The 14,800-nt window shown below is 38.6% G+C and overlaps 2 protein-coding genes across 2 annotated transcripts in view; both read left to right on the top strand.

Annotated features, from left to right (window-relative positions):
* Positions 1-14,800, top strand: part of LOC109918329 — an 859,583-nt gene that overhangs the window by 226,084 nt on the left and 618,699 nt on the right. The gene's annotated exons all lie outside the window — the stretch shown is intronic.
* On the top strand, positions 5,749-9,787 carry LOC109933356 (myosin light chain 5). The gene is made up of 7 exons (XM_020532336.2): positions 5,749-6,083; positions 6,198-6,305; positions 7,582-7,657; positions 8,617-8,721; positions 8,803-8,881; positions 8,992-9,040; positions 9,589-9,787. Exons 1-7 carry the CDS (start codon positions 6,081-6,083, stop codon positions 9,688-9,690), a joined length of 522 nt encoding a protein of 173 aa, XP_020387925.1. The 5' UTR covers positions 5,749-6,080; the 3' UTR covers positions 9,691-9,787.

The raw sequence follows: 14,800 nt of genomic DNA on the forward strand, positions 1-14,800 counted from the left end.
GGATGTTTCCCCTCGTGGGAGAGTCGAGGACCAGAGGGTATAGTGTCAGAATAAGGGGTGCCAATTTAAGACTGAGATAAGGAGGAATTTTGTCTCTCAGAGGGTTGAGAGTCTTTGGAACACCTTGACTTTGAACTCCCTGTGGGAAGAATCCTTGTGGATAGCTACGGCTGAGATAGATAGATTCTTGATCAGTAGGCGAATCAAGTGTTATGCAGAAAACACAGGAATGTGGGTGTGATAAATGTCAGATCAGTCATGATTTTGTTGAATGGTGGAGCAGGCTCAAGGGGCCGAGTGGCCTACTCCTATTGCTTTTTCTTATGGTCTTAAGCAAAAGAGACTATTCAGCCCACTACATCTGGGCTGGCTCATTTCTGGAATGAAGTTGACTGGTAAAATGACACCAATGTTATTATAGACCCAACTCAACTAATATTGATTCTTTCTGGGATATTCCTGTATCAAGTTATCATCAGTGGCCAAATGAGTGGATTGTACAAAACCCCAGACTGCTGTAAATAGTACATTTGATCAAGACAAAGACACTGCATAATTATCCTGCAGACGAAGAATAATTCATAACAACTTTATGGCAATCACTTCACTTCATTAATGAATAAATGAAGTGAGGTAATTGCTATAGCTATATGTCAAAGTTATTGTTAGCGAAACAACTGCATAACTACTATACAACTTCATAAACAGAATTTTAAAATGGCAAAGTAATCACCTGTTTAGAGACTAAGTTTTAAGCATAAATTATTGCAAAGTAATTCCGTAAATAAATGTTAACATAGTAGTGTTACAGAAACAAAATAAAGATAAAAAGTTAATATGTTCACCCAACATTCTTTAGTACATTATTTTAGTGGAGGTATTGTTTGAGTTACTGGACACATGAAGACAAACGGGTATTGCTAAAAACAAACAAATAACTGGAGAAACTCAGCAGGTCTGGCAACATCTGTGAAGAGAAAGCAGAGTCAACATTCAGGGTGCGATGATCCTTCTTAAGACCTGATTGTAGCGAGGTTGGTACATTTGCTGAAGACTAGTGGAGGGAGTGGGGGAGGTGTAAATGATAGGTGGAGATGGAACCCACAGAAAGAGGTAATGGTGAGCTGGGGAGAATGAAAAGCCGATAATGGGGACTGTAGTGATTGGAACCAGGTGGATCTCATTGACCATGCGATCTTTGTTTGTGCTTGTTAACCTGGGCAAATCAGGAAGCCCTGGCTGACCAATATAAATGGGGATTTAGAATCTCCTCAGTTCAGGCGACTGACTCTGAGCTGGCTGGCCACAACCAGTGTACTGTGCACAAGTAAAATAAAGGATGAGTTGGTGATGGAATACCAGTCTCTGTGTGGTTATTTGAGGTAACTGTGTGGTTATTTGAGGGACCATTAGTGGTGAAAATGGTTTGGTTGTGGTGAAAGCAGCCTATGTGATGACAAGGCCTGGTCTGTGAGTATCAGGGAAGGACATGGAAGAAGGTGTTCAGGTTCTAAAATTTGATATTGAATCCTGAAGGCTGCAGGGTCCCCAAGTAGAAAATGAGATAAACATTAAATCTTGTCCTTTAGTCCACCTTCTGTCTCATATTATTGATAAAACAATCCTTTAAACTTTTTGAGAGGACAAATCAATTAAAAGATCTTGAGCAATTAAAAAGTATAAAGAAAATGCAGATAGAACAGAACTATTTATTCCTTCCTATTACTGATCTGTATGGTTCAGAAGAAGTGACTAAAAGCTATTTGAATAGATAAGTTTTATAAGTGAATTCAGTCAGACTTTTAGTTTGAGTAACTTTCAACCTTTAAACTGAGATATTCCATTCTAACATTGCTGCCTTTGCTTGTCAGTGATGTTTATGGCAAGACTGATGATTCTTTTTATTTCAATGACGAAATTATAAGTTATAAACTATTCTTATTCCTACTGGGTTTCAATTAAAAAGTCCTCCTTATCTCCTCCTCCCTGTGTCTTCACTATGTTAAAAACAAAGCAATACAAAGTGACCTTTCGCAGCTTAAGCTTCCAGCAACTCAGACATTGCAACTTCTCACTATGCCAAAAAAAAGTATGTTTATTTTCCATAGATTGCTCAGTGAAATTCTTCTTGGTGATAATAGAGTTATAATTAGATACTGTGAGGAGATTTTCTAAGCTGGAAAGCATTTATGCGCTTCCTTGAAGAATTTGTTGCCCCATATCCTAACACACCAAGTTCCCTTCTCTGTTCTGCTCATTAATTTATAATGATTCCCAAACTTGCAGCATTTGAAATTTAAAGATCTCAAACTTATATTCAATTCTCTCCATGGCTTTGTTCCTTCCTATCTCTGTAACTTCTTGCACCCATATAATCCTCAGAACATTCCTCAAATTCTGACCTCTCGCAGCTCCCTGAATTTCAATGTACCATTCCCTACTGTGCCTTCGGCAGTCTAAACCTTCAACTCCAAAATTAACACCCGAAATATTTCCACCTCTTTACTTATGTCTATGTCCTCCTTTAAGATGGTCCTTAAAATCTACCTTCCTTTTTCAAAGATTTTAGATACCAATCTAATATCTCCTTGTGTAGTTCAGCTTCAAATTTGATTAGAAAATGCTCCTATAAACGGACCTGGTATTCTACCATATTCAAAGCACTGATATATAAATACAAATTTTGTTATTGTGTTTGTTAATATTGATGCACCAAGAACGAGTAGCCTTGCAAACAATTAATGTGTTTTGATTTAGTTGCTCACATTATACATAAAATTTGCACAATGACTCATCTGGCAGATCTTTCTCTGTATTTAGCATTAATCAATGGTTGGTCATTTATGAACATCCCAAATCATTGGCATCCAGTAGCAGCATAAAATTTTGATAGACTGTCACAACTGGATTGAAGAAATGGTTTGGACTTGTGACAGGGCAGATCCAATGATTCCTTGCAATTCCTCTGTGGCCATCTGATTACGGGCTTACGTTTGGTGAGTTGTGCTCAATTCAGTCGATGGTCAGTCTGAAGCCAATAGACAGACTGCATTGAAGAGCACGTAAGAGGGTACAAAGGGGTTGAGGTAGGATAAGTGAGTATAATGTGAGAAACTGTGAAATTGTCCTTTTTGGCCAGAAGAAAGAAAAATAAGCAAAATATCTAAAAAGTGAGAGTTTACGGAATTCAGAAATGCAGAGAGATATGGGTGAATTAATGCATGAATCACAAAAGTAATCAGGAAAGCTGATAGAATGTTCTTATGAGGGGAATTAAACACAAAAATAGGTATTAAAAAGCACAAAGTGCTAGAGAAACTCGGGAGCTGAGTTAACATTTTGTGTCCAATGTAGCTGCTTTTGGACTCCATATGTTAACTCTGTTCCTCTTTCCACAGATGCTACCAAACCTGCTAAGTTTCTCTAGCACTTGTGCTTATATTTAATATGTCCAGAATCCACAATAGTTTGTTTTTATTTGCAGTTTATGATTCAGTTTGATAGGGCATTCTTGAGATCACAGCAGGACGTTTGCGCACAGTATTGGTCTTCTTATTTAAGAAAAGATACAAATGTGCTGGAGACAATTCAGAGAACAATTACGATACTAATACCCAGAATGAGCAGTTTGTCTTATGAGGTAAGGTTTGATGAGCTCGGCTTGCATCCACTTAGAAGAGAAAGCAGTTATTTGATTGAAACATGTAAGATCCTGTGGGAACTTGAGAGGATGATGCGAATGTAGAAAAGACGTTTCCTCTTGTGGGACAATCTAGAACTACAGACCACTGTTAAAAATAAGGAGATGACTATTGAAAACAGAGAATATAAAGATACAGAGAATGTTTTTTCTCACAGAGGGGCTTCAGTTTGAACTTTCTTCCTCAAAAGGCAGTGGGAATAGAGTCTTTGAATAATTTTAAGGCGGTGATAGATGGATCTTGGATGAGAAAAGGGGGGTGAAAAGTTATTGGGAGTAGATCAGAATATGGAGGACTCAGGTCAGCCAGGATCCTACGAATGACACAGAAAGCTTAAGGGGCTATTCTGCTCCTAATTTGTATGTTCATATTAAATGTGGTTCCTTGGTAGCATTTTGCCAAATGAAAAGTGAATGATCTATGTCTTGCTGCAAGGTAGCTCGGGAGCAACTTCTTTTTCCAGATCCTCATACTATAACCATTATTAATGATTCCTTCTTCCCAGATACTGCCTTTCTTGCTGTCAAACCTTCTGCAAAATCTTGTCCTCAGCTTCCTGTCTTCACTAATTATGCTCCATTTCCAAATCTTCCTTTCCTCTGCAAATTTCATGAATGATTGTCACTGCCAAAATCCAATGGTCTTTCTTTCCTGACACACCGTTTGAATCCATCCAAAGCCTTAATCAAAGTTACAATTGACATACTGCAGTGGCTCAGAGGTTAGTGCTGCTGCCTCACAGCACCAGGGACATGGGTTTGGTTCCAGCCTTAGGTGGCATTATGTGTGAAGTTTGCACATTCTCCGTGTGTCTGTGTGGGTTTCCTCTGGATGCTTCAGTTTCGTCCCACAGTCCAAAGACGTGGATTGGCCATGCTAAATGGCCTAATAGTGTTCAGCGATGTACAAGCTAGATATGGTAAATATGGGGATAGGATGGAATGCTCTTCAGAGGGTTAGTGAAGACTTGATGGGCTGAATGGTCATTCTATGACTATGAGCAAGGTGCAGTATCCCTCGTTGTCTTGCTCAACCTGCCCATAGGCAAAAACAACTTCCCAAACTCTCCAACACTCGATGAAGAGTCATCTAGACTTGAAATGTTAGCTTGTTTTCTCTCCATGGATGCTGCCTGACCTGCTGTGATGTCTAGCATTCTTTTGTTTTCAGTACTATTCCTCTATTACCCAGTTCAATTGGAATACTCTTGCTTCATTCAACACTTACTTAACCAATTCTAAAACATCTCCAGAGATGACACTTTTTCCCCCTTCCACACTAGCTCCTGCTCACTAATCACATCTCTCCTTATAGATCTTATTGTCTTAGTCCTCCCAGCCTCAACTTAAAATTCTCAATCTTAAGTTTAAAATCACTTCCTAACCTTACCCCTTCCAACTATTAAAACCTCCTCACGTTATACACCTGCCCAAGCCTAGCCTGAACTCATATTTTTCAGTCTATACATACTCCACTTTCTCTACCCCTCCAACAGCAGCTGTTTTCAGAAAACTAGACCCCTGATTCTGCAACTCATTCAATCCCTCTAGTTTAAGACCATTCTTAAATCCAGCTCTATATTCAAGTTTTTAGGCACCCCTCCATGTTTCAGTAGTTTGAATATTTATTCTGTACCATATGGTCCATGGAGCACTTTAAACGATTTTGTTTCTTAGAGTCATACCTACATACAAAATTCTAACAGGTCTTTGGCCCAGCACAACTTATGTTCACTGTTAATAGACATATTTTGATCATTAATGTTTCGGGGAAATACTAACAGCTGTACACTCTCTAAGTATCTTGGTTTTCTGTCCAGTTCTGCTCATGTATCTGTTTAATTTTGCCATTGGTGTGACTCTAATAGCTAGATCCTCTTGAAGTAAAATAAAGATCAGATGCCTAAATGTGATTATTTTCCAGTAAGCTTCTAAAGCTTTTATTCCATTTTTACATTGCAAGGTCTACCCCTTTGCTCTTTAACAGGAACGCCAAGGACATTTGAGATAAAACTCAGGCAGGGAACTGTACAGCATGTAACCAGTTGCAACAACTTACAATCGGGTTTCCAGACGCTCTCATCTCTCAAGTGTTGATGGTAAATTGAACTATAAAATGCCTCTTGTGAAAGATCAGAAATGGTCTGCATCAGGTGCTGATGCCTTAATCGGCCGGTCACTAGGGACCCGTTCGCTGTCGGGTCGAATGCTTCCATGTAAGGAATATTCCTGCCGGCTGCTTCCAGATTCGGGTTGGGGGGGGTGGTGGTTCGCTAGGGTTGCAGCTGTAATCTCAAACCCTCAAGACGACCCACTATAAAAACCACAGCCCAGGACATAGGCGCGTACACACACATATTTGCAGGGATCACGGGCAAGCATGGTGAGTGTGTGCTGTTCTTAAATTACTTTCTCTTTCTCTCCACAGTCAGTTGTGTCTGATGGAAGTGATTCTAACCCTTCTGCCTTTTTCTCCCTCATTCGTTCTGTCCTCCAGTCGAGCAGAAAAACGAAAAAGAAGGAGGGCGGTGCCAAACGGGCTCAGAGAGCTTCATCCAATGTCTTTTCCAGCTTTGAGCAAACGCAAATCCAGGAATTCAAGGAAGTAAGTAACTCTCTGTTGGAGTGTGACGTCCAGAGAGTAGGGCATGTCAGAGTGAAGAGAAATCTCAGAGAGAAAAAATGTGGGGTGAATGACTAAAAATGTGAATTCACTGCGAAGGGGCAAGAAAGGAACTAGGAGGCAAGACAGAAATGTAATTGTCTGTTTCAAGTCCTACTTGCTCCAGAGATTTCCTAACAGGTTGATTAAAAAAAATCAGTTATCAGACCCCGGCACCCGCCCCCCCCCACCCACACCATGTGCGCCCCCACCCCCTACTCACCGTGCCTCAAATATACGTAAATATAATCTTTACAAGTTAGAAATGGCTTGGATTTCTTTGCAGGATAGAGTCAAACTCCTACGTCTGTTTCATCATGTGTTAACGTACAGAACCCAACTGCCTCAGTACTATATATGTAAAATATATTTTATGAATAAAGTATATTTTGAAATAAGAAGTTGATTTTAAAAATATACCTATTTCAAATCTTCAGCAACCCAGTATTTAGTCTTTAATAAACCTTTTACTAACATCCTGATGTTCAGTGCATTCTATTTTATGTCACTAATTACAGTTTGAAAAAAAAGGAACAGCAATAGTGATAGGTGTAATTATTGAAAAACATGAGTCTAAACATAAAACAGACTGTAAAATGAGTGAAAGGAGTCCACTTCAGCCTGTCTCTGTAATAAAAGGAATACTGCAGATGTTGGAGGTCTGAAACAAGCACAGAGAATGTTGGAGAAACTCAGCAGGTCTGGCAGCATCTGTGGAGAGAGAAATAGAGTTAACGTTTTGAGTCTTGTATGTCATTACACAACTTTCAAGGCTCTGGGGTAAGTGCTGGAAAGTGGAACTCGGATAGTTTGGCGGCAGAGACTTGATGAGTCGAAGGACCTTTACTGAACTGTGTAACTCTGTGATTCTGCGACTTTTAAAAATTAATCTACGCTGTCTCAGTATCAGCCTGACCCCGCCTGACGATTCCACATTATTTGCTAAATGTTCGTCATTGCAAATGAAATGTGTTTAGCACACAATAAATATGTTGCAAATGTTAATGTATGATATTTATGCAAACTGATCATATTGTATTTTTACATGGGGCTCTGTTATGCATATTGACTTCATTGTTCATGACCACCACAGGAGAGAAATTAATACTGCAAGTAAAATGGCTCCGGAAGATGTAAGGGATAGCATTTGATGCAAGGAAATAGCTCTTGGCAGGCCAGTATAGGCAGTTTTTGATTCTTTTTTCCCCTTCCTTCTCAGGCTTTTACTTTGATCGATCAGAACAGAGATGGCTTCATTGACAAAGAGGATCTGAAAGACACTTATGCATCCTTAGGTAAATCCAAAACTGATCAAAGTCGTGTTTGTTCTTGATGAATGTGCATTTGATGTGACAGTTCAAATTCATCAATTGCCTTTTTGTGAAATTTGAACCCACATTCTCAGAACGTTAATCTGAATCCCTCTTTTGCCTACTTAGTGACATTACCATTCCACCACCATCTCCCCATTTTGAAGCTGGGTCAACATTGCTGCAGAGAGCATGTGGTATGGTACCCAAGCAGTAAAAATTTATTTATGTGGAGCTGGTTGAGGGATGGATGCTGACTGTGATATCCTGAGAATACTGTGCTCCACTTTGAAGAATACAGTGTTTGACATTATTCAGCTGTTGAAATGTATGTGACCTTGGTTTAACATCATGTCCAAAAAAATCTCCAGCAGCTTAAGCAATTATCTATTTTTAAAAATAGAACTGGTAGAAGGAAATCAGGAACTACAAACAGGTTACCTTGTGATGGGACTCTTCTTAAGGAAGTGCAGAATATTAGTCCACAGTTATAATAATGTGTTGGTCAGATTACAGAATGCTGTGGTCAACAACAATAAAAGATTTGTACACAGCAGAAAGAGAATGGAACAAAACTGATGCCAAATGTAAATAGAATTAACTATGAGTCTACAAGGAATACATTTAGGAGCAAAGTACATTCAAATTATTGAACGATATTACTGATATTATCTCAGGCAAATTAGGAACCAAAGATCAGAGCTAGATGCAGAAGTTTGTAGAAAACAATTTATACGAAATGTGCACAGGCAAATAATCTACTTAGATTGGGAGCCATTACTGTGAATGTCACTGATAAGTCTAATTAAGAATTCAGGGGAAATATCTTTACCGGGAAAGTGGTTAAGGTGAGTATTTAGCTTGCTCAAAAATGCTGCATTGGGAGAACCAGGAGAGATTCACTTTACAAGTCTCATCACATTTCTGACTTTTTTTCTTTTCAGGCAAACTCCATGTCAAAGATGATGAATTAGAATCCATGTTACGTGAAGCTACTGGTCCAATTAACTTCACCATGTTTTTAAATCTGTTTGGAGAAAAGTTACATGGTATGTTTTTAACCACTTCTTCCTTTTCTCTCCTTTCCTTGTGAACCGTGACCAAACTATGATTTATTTCATTTAACACAGGGTCTGATCCAGAAGAGGCGATGTTAAATGCATTTAAAATGTTTGATCCCGAAGCTAAAGGACACATCAACAAAGACGAGTATGTGCAATTTCTACTTTACTGGTATTTTTGCTGGTTCTTTGAAGTTTTAGTATTGCCTTTATTGTGCAGCTTCTGATGCTTCATTTGTGTTTTTTTTCCCTCTGCAGACTAAAGCATATGCTGATGACTCAAGCTGACAAATTCACTGCTGCAGAGGTTTGTATAAGGACTGAACTTAAGGCCTTTTCTTTGACAGATAATAGCTGCTCGTGTACTTTCAACCTGAAGCAGTACCATGCATGATGAGCTGAATGTAACATGTACATGACAGTCTGTCCACATTCCAACCCTACAATGGGACAAGTTTTGCACATTCTATAATGTGAACTTCCATCAAGGAAATAGCCTTCAGTAATTCAAATGCGATGTTTATTGTTAAATTATGCATGAAAATAATGGTGATTACATCAGCTCTGGTAGAGATTTTTAAAAAATGCATGTTAATAATTACTTCAGGTATGTATGAACTATATACATCTTAATAATACCTGCTGCAATCAATTTTCACATGACCTATTACATCCTTTGATATATTTGAACAGGTTGCCTGTACCAATCCAGGTTGTGTCTGCATGGATACCTAATTTCTTTATAATAATGCAGTGTTTTTCCTGTACCCAAAGCAAGTTACAATTTAAATGTATGAAACTGTGCCTAAGATCTGTCTATCCCTTTCTGTTTTTTTCTCTTTTCATGTACTGTAGGTGGACCAGATGTTTCAGTCTTCCCCAATTGATGCAGCAGGCAACTTGGATTACAAATCTCTCTGCTACATCATCACACATGGTGAAGAAAAGGAAGAGTGAATGGGACGTATAGTAGTTATTGGGCTGCTCAGATCTTTGCATTTCTCCTTTATTATCAAGTTACATCAACAGTGAATAAAACCACTTTGTAAATAGACCATGCTTCTGGCAGTTTATGTACTTCCCAATACCCATGACCTCAATGCAAATACACATTAATGACGTTGTACTTTATAATCCTGAAAATTCAAAGGCAGTATTGTACTAAACAAAATTGAATTATTCTAATTATTTAAAACCAACAACATACAAAACACTTACATGTGAGTTCTTAATGTTAAAATGAATTGAGTTACTACATGACTTGAATTAATTGAATCAAGCAATTAGAGGTAAAATGCATGGAATGGGATAACCTGGGAGTTTACAGGTCTTGTGTATTTTCTGAGTGTAACTTGCAATTGCCATGATAAATAGTTGTGATTGAGTGGTCCTCCATATCTGTACTTGGCAGTTAAGGAAACTCCTGAAATCCAAATGAATAGTGTGAGTGATTAGGGGAATCAGTAGAACTTGAACTTTCCTGGGTCTCCATTTAATGTTTGGGATTATAATGGGTTTGGGCTTCAAGTGGAGATCTGAGATGGGTTTGAAAGTTGCAAAAGCATTTTTGACCCTGCACTGTATCTTTGCAAAAGTAGCAGACCCCAGATCACAGAAGGTCAATTTACTGAACTATTTTCTTGATGTTTGCACTTCCATTGCAAATGAGAATGTATTAAGAGCACCGCATGAGCCATACCTGTGATGTCTTTTCATCCGTGGATGTTGGGAAGGGAAAGGGGCTAACCAGATCCCTTCTCCAAATTGGTACTGTGTGGGTGTCACTCCTACATTGCAGATGCTCCTGTGTTTAAATATTTGTATTTTCCTTTTTGAGTTCAGAACACAAGATCTTGATCAAATGGGCCAAGGAGTAGCAGAGGCAGTTTAATTTAGGTAAATGTGAGGTGTTGCATTTTGGTAAGGCAAACCAAGGCAGGTCTCATAAAGTTAATGATTGAGCCCTGGGGAATGTTGTGGAACAAAAAGACCAACCAGTACTGGTGAATAGTTCCTCAAAAATGGAGTCACAGGTTGATAGGATGGTGAAGAAGGCATTTGGCATGCTTGCCTTCATTGATAAGAACATTGAATATAGGAGTTGGGATGTCATGTTGCTGAAACACAGGACATTGGTGAGGCCAATGAAATACCGCGTACAATTCTGGTCTCCTTTCCACAGGAAGGATGTTGTTAAACTTGAGAGGGTGGAGAAAAGATGTACAAGTATGTTGCCAGGACTGGAGGATTTGAGCTACGGGGACAGGCTAAATAGACAAGGGCTTTTCTTCCCTGGAGCGTCAGGGGGCTGACCTTATAGAGGTTTATAAAATTATTAGCGGCATGGATAGGGTGAATAGCCAAGGTCTTTTTCCCGGGGTAGAAGAGTCCAAAACTAAAGGACATAAGTTTAAGGTGAGAGGGAAAAGATTTAAGAAGGACTTGAGGGGTAATGTTTTCACGCAGAGGGTGGTGCGTGTATGGAACGAGCTGCTGGAGGAAGTGGTGGAGACAGGTACAATTACAACATTTTAAAGGCATCTGGATGGGTATGCGAATAGGAAGTGTTTAGAGGGCTATGGACCAAATGCTGGCAAATGGGAGTAGGTCAGATTGGGATATCTGGTTAGCATGGACGAGTTGGACAGAAGGGTCTGTTTCTCTGCTGTATGACTCCATGAATCTATGATAACTTTTGTACGTATCACAAGGCTTTAATGCTGCTGGTAGTATTAGGCAGCGCTGAACTTAACCAGCACCTTGCAAGAATTGTTTGAATTCTTTACACCAGAGGACAGTGAAAGCTGTCTCATTGAGTATATTCAAGGTAGCAAGCAATGCATTTCTGAATATCACAGAGCAAGGAATATGGTAATCACTCAGGGAAATGGTTTCAAAGTAGATGATCAGCTATAATCTAGTGTGGCAGAATGGGTTTTGGCCAAATGGCTTATTCCTACTCCTATGTTCTTATGCATATATCTATTTCTGAGGGTGGGCGTATGTAAATTAGTGTGGTTGGTATGTCAGCATCAAATTATAAAATGACTCAATTTGCATATTTTGTAAATTCAAGATGCTCTGAAATGCTTAGAGATTGCATTCTTTTTGAAACATAGCAACTGTTGTAGGAAATGCAGCAGCCAGTTTGTTCATAGCAAGTTGCTACAAACTGCAATGAGATATCTGACAGATATCTGTTTTTGTGATACTAGTTCAGGGTTAAATTTGAGAGGGGTGAAGTTTCCTTCTCTACTTCAAGTAGTGCCATAAGATCATTTGATTGCCTTCACTTAACAACTGTACCTCCCAGCAGGGGAGCACCCCCTCTACACTACATTGCTATCAGTCTGCATTATATGCTTACATCTCTAAAGTGGCGGTTTGTTCTTTACTGACTCACAGGGTGGATCATTACCGTTGACCCCAATGTTTACCTATAAATTGGATTTAAGTGATTGCTGGTTAATGAATTATGATCCCAGCTTATGGTAATCTGGACAAGTCAAGTTCAAGGGTGAAACTTGGCTTGATCGATCACAGGTTTTATTTTTGCAATGTGGTTACTGTGACGGCCAGTCACTGAACATATTTATATGAGGCTGTCAATGTACTTTTAAGAAAAGAATATTAGTTTATTACACAAAAGAAATAAAAGGTACAGAAGACAATTTTGAGAGATCTTGATATAAACAGTAAAAATAAAGATTCATTATTTCCCCAGCAATATCTTTTACAGATATTCAACCCCAATGGAGCAAACCTCAAATCTTTTCTTGAAAATATCTTACTCCATTAACTAGGTTGAAAGCATTTTCTTTTGATAACTTTCAGCATGTTAACTGGATATGATTCTCTTTGTCTCTCACTGAGACTTACAGGCAACATAACTCACAGACTTCATTTTGACTATGATACTCAGAGGCTCCTAAAACAGCTTAGGGCTTCTTTGCAGTTCTGCTGGCCTGGAGTCTACTGAAAACTAAACTTCTGCTAAGTATTTTGAACTGAACCTATTTCTGACCCCTGGCCATCTGTCTTTCTGTGAATTGTTAAAAACTCAAATCAACAATATATAGCAATTATTTCACCAGATAGCTTGTTGAGTAATTTAGTTTAAGTCACATGATTTCTTTGTAAGGATGTTTCAAGTTCGCTGTTCCAAGTTACTTTCTGACCCTTTCTTTAAAAAAAAATCCAGACCTTCACAGCACTGAAACTCAAAAACTCATTTACCTCTAGAATCCAAGTTCCTAAACATTAAAAATATCTTTTTCATGTTAAACACAGGTTAAGTAAAGCAATGCTATAATATTAAATATAGTTATTTGCGATATCCATCATATGCTCTCCTACTAATAATAAAATCTGGACTGCTCTCTTTGGGAAACTGAATTAAAATACACAGTTAAAATAATTACAGATTTAAAATATAAATGGCGATAACTTATGACATATTTAATTACTGATTTCCAGTTTTCCTCACCCTTCCTTCCCTGGTAAATGTTGCCAGATTTCCTCTAATATCTTCCCCGAATGCTTGTGGATATGAAATGAGGTGAATAATGACTGTCAGTAGATTGTGTGAATGATTACCACAAGCAATCGTAATCCTATCTTCACTAGTTATAGCATTTCCAGGAGGGACGGTTGAGGATTAATCAGGACTGAGAAACCCGCTGATGGTAGTGTTTTAGTCAAGGCCATGGCCAACAAGTTCAGTGTCATCACTGCAGATTGAAGCATTAGTGATTCTAGATTTTGTCCTCAGTTATTTATTGAAGAACCTTCCTAAACCATGAGTGGCCTCATCGGTGTGAACTCAGTTCCCACACTGTCAGGATCAATAATGACATCAAATCTGTTCCACCAGTGGAAATAACATTTGTGAATTAACAACACTGAAGAAAATCATAACAGTCGAAATAAAATGCAAATGGTGTCAACATCACAACTGTTGGATTTCTAAAATAAATTGCCGACTATGACAGTCTCACTAGAAAGAAGTGGAATGTGATACACATAAATCAAGCTATTCCTTTGATATCTACTTGTACTTTTTGTTTTTTTTTATATATATAAAGCAGACATTGTCAAGCACACAATGTATTTACTCTCTTACTACCTGTAACCAAGTGTTTTGTATGAAAGAAGTTCTTTTTCTTACCCTTGATGTATGCATTCAATTTAAATTTTTTCATCAGCAAGTTTTTATGAGTTTTAACACACAGAAGGTTGATCATTCTCACACATTTACCCTGGATTACTTCAATGTCTCACACATTTGTTCCCATACATATGCTGACATACAAAGATTAGATACAAGCAAAGGTAAATTACTTTTACCAATTGTGGTTACTTGGTCTCTGGTTTCTGATAGTTGATCTTCCCCATGGCAGGCCTGTGAAAGCTTGGATGATTTTCATATTTTAAAGTTGAATTGAGGGTCTTATAAAGTGAAGGATACACAGCAGGTTATGGGGCTTCTTATTGTCAGGTTTACAGGGGTTGGTTTTCAAGTAAGCTTTAAACTGGAACTGGTTACGTACTTTGGCTGCCTGTTGCTTTGTAACTTGCTTCTGAGTCTTGTTCACAGACTGGCCGAACAGATATCTTTGCAGGATCTCTCTGCAAGCACATCTGGCTGATCTTTTGAACAGATAAAGGAAACATGACTGTCTCCACGTGGCTTTTCAAATGTTAAAGTCTCTTTCAAATAAGGAATAGTGTTCATGTTAATTCCACATCTTGTGCTGTGGCTTAACACCTCTGAGGTCTACAGTGTCTCATTTGAATGGGGAAAGACATTGTGATATAATAGGGATTACTTAGTGGCTATTCACTTCTCAAGACAGAACATGCTGGAGAAAGTCAGCAGGCCTGGCAGCATCTGTGGAGAGAAAGCAGAGTTAACATTTCAGGTCCAGTGACTCTACTTCAGAACAGTTCTTCACTTCTCAAGAAGGGTCACTGGACCAAAAGTTAAGTCTGCATTCTGTCCACAGATGCTGCCGGATCCATTGAGTTTCTCCAGCATTTTCTGTTCTTGTTCCTGATTTCCAGCATC

Source organism: Rhincodon typus, chromosome 1 (assembly GCF_021869965.1).
Source record: "Rhincodon typus isolate 14 chromosome 1, sRhiTyp1.1, whole genome shotgun sequence".
NCBI classification, from domain to species: domain Eukaryota; kingdom Metazoa; phylum Chordata; class Chondrichthyes; order Orectolobiformes; family Rhincodontidae; genus Rhincodon; species Rhincodon typus.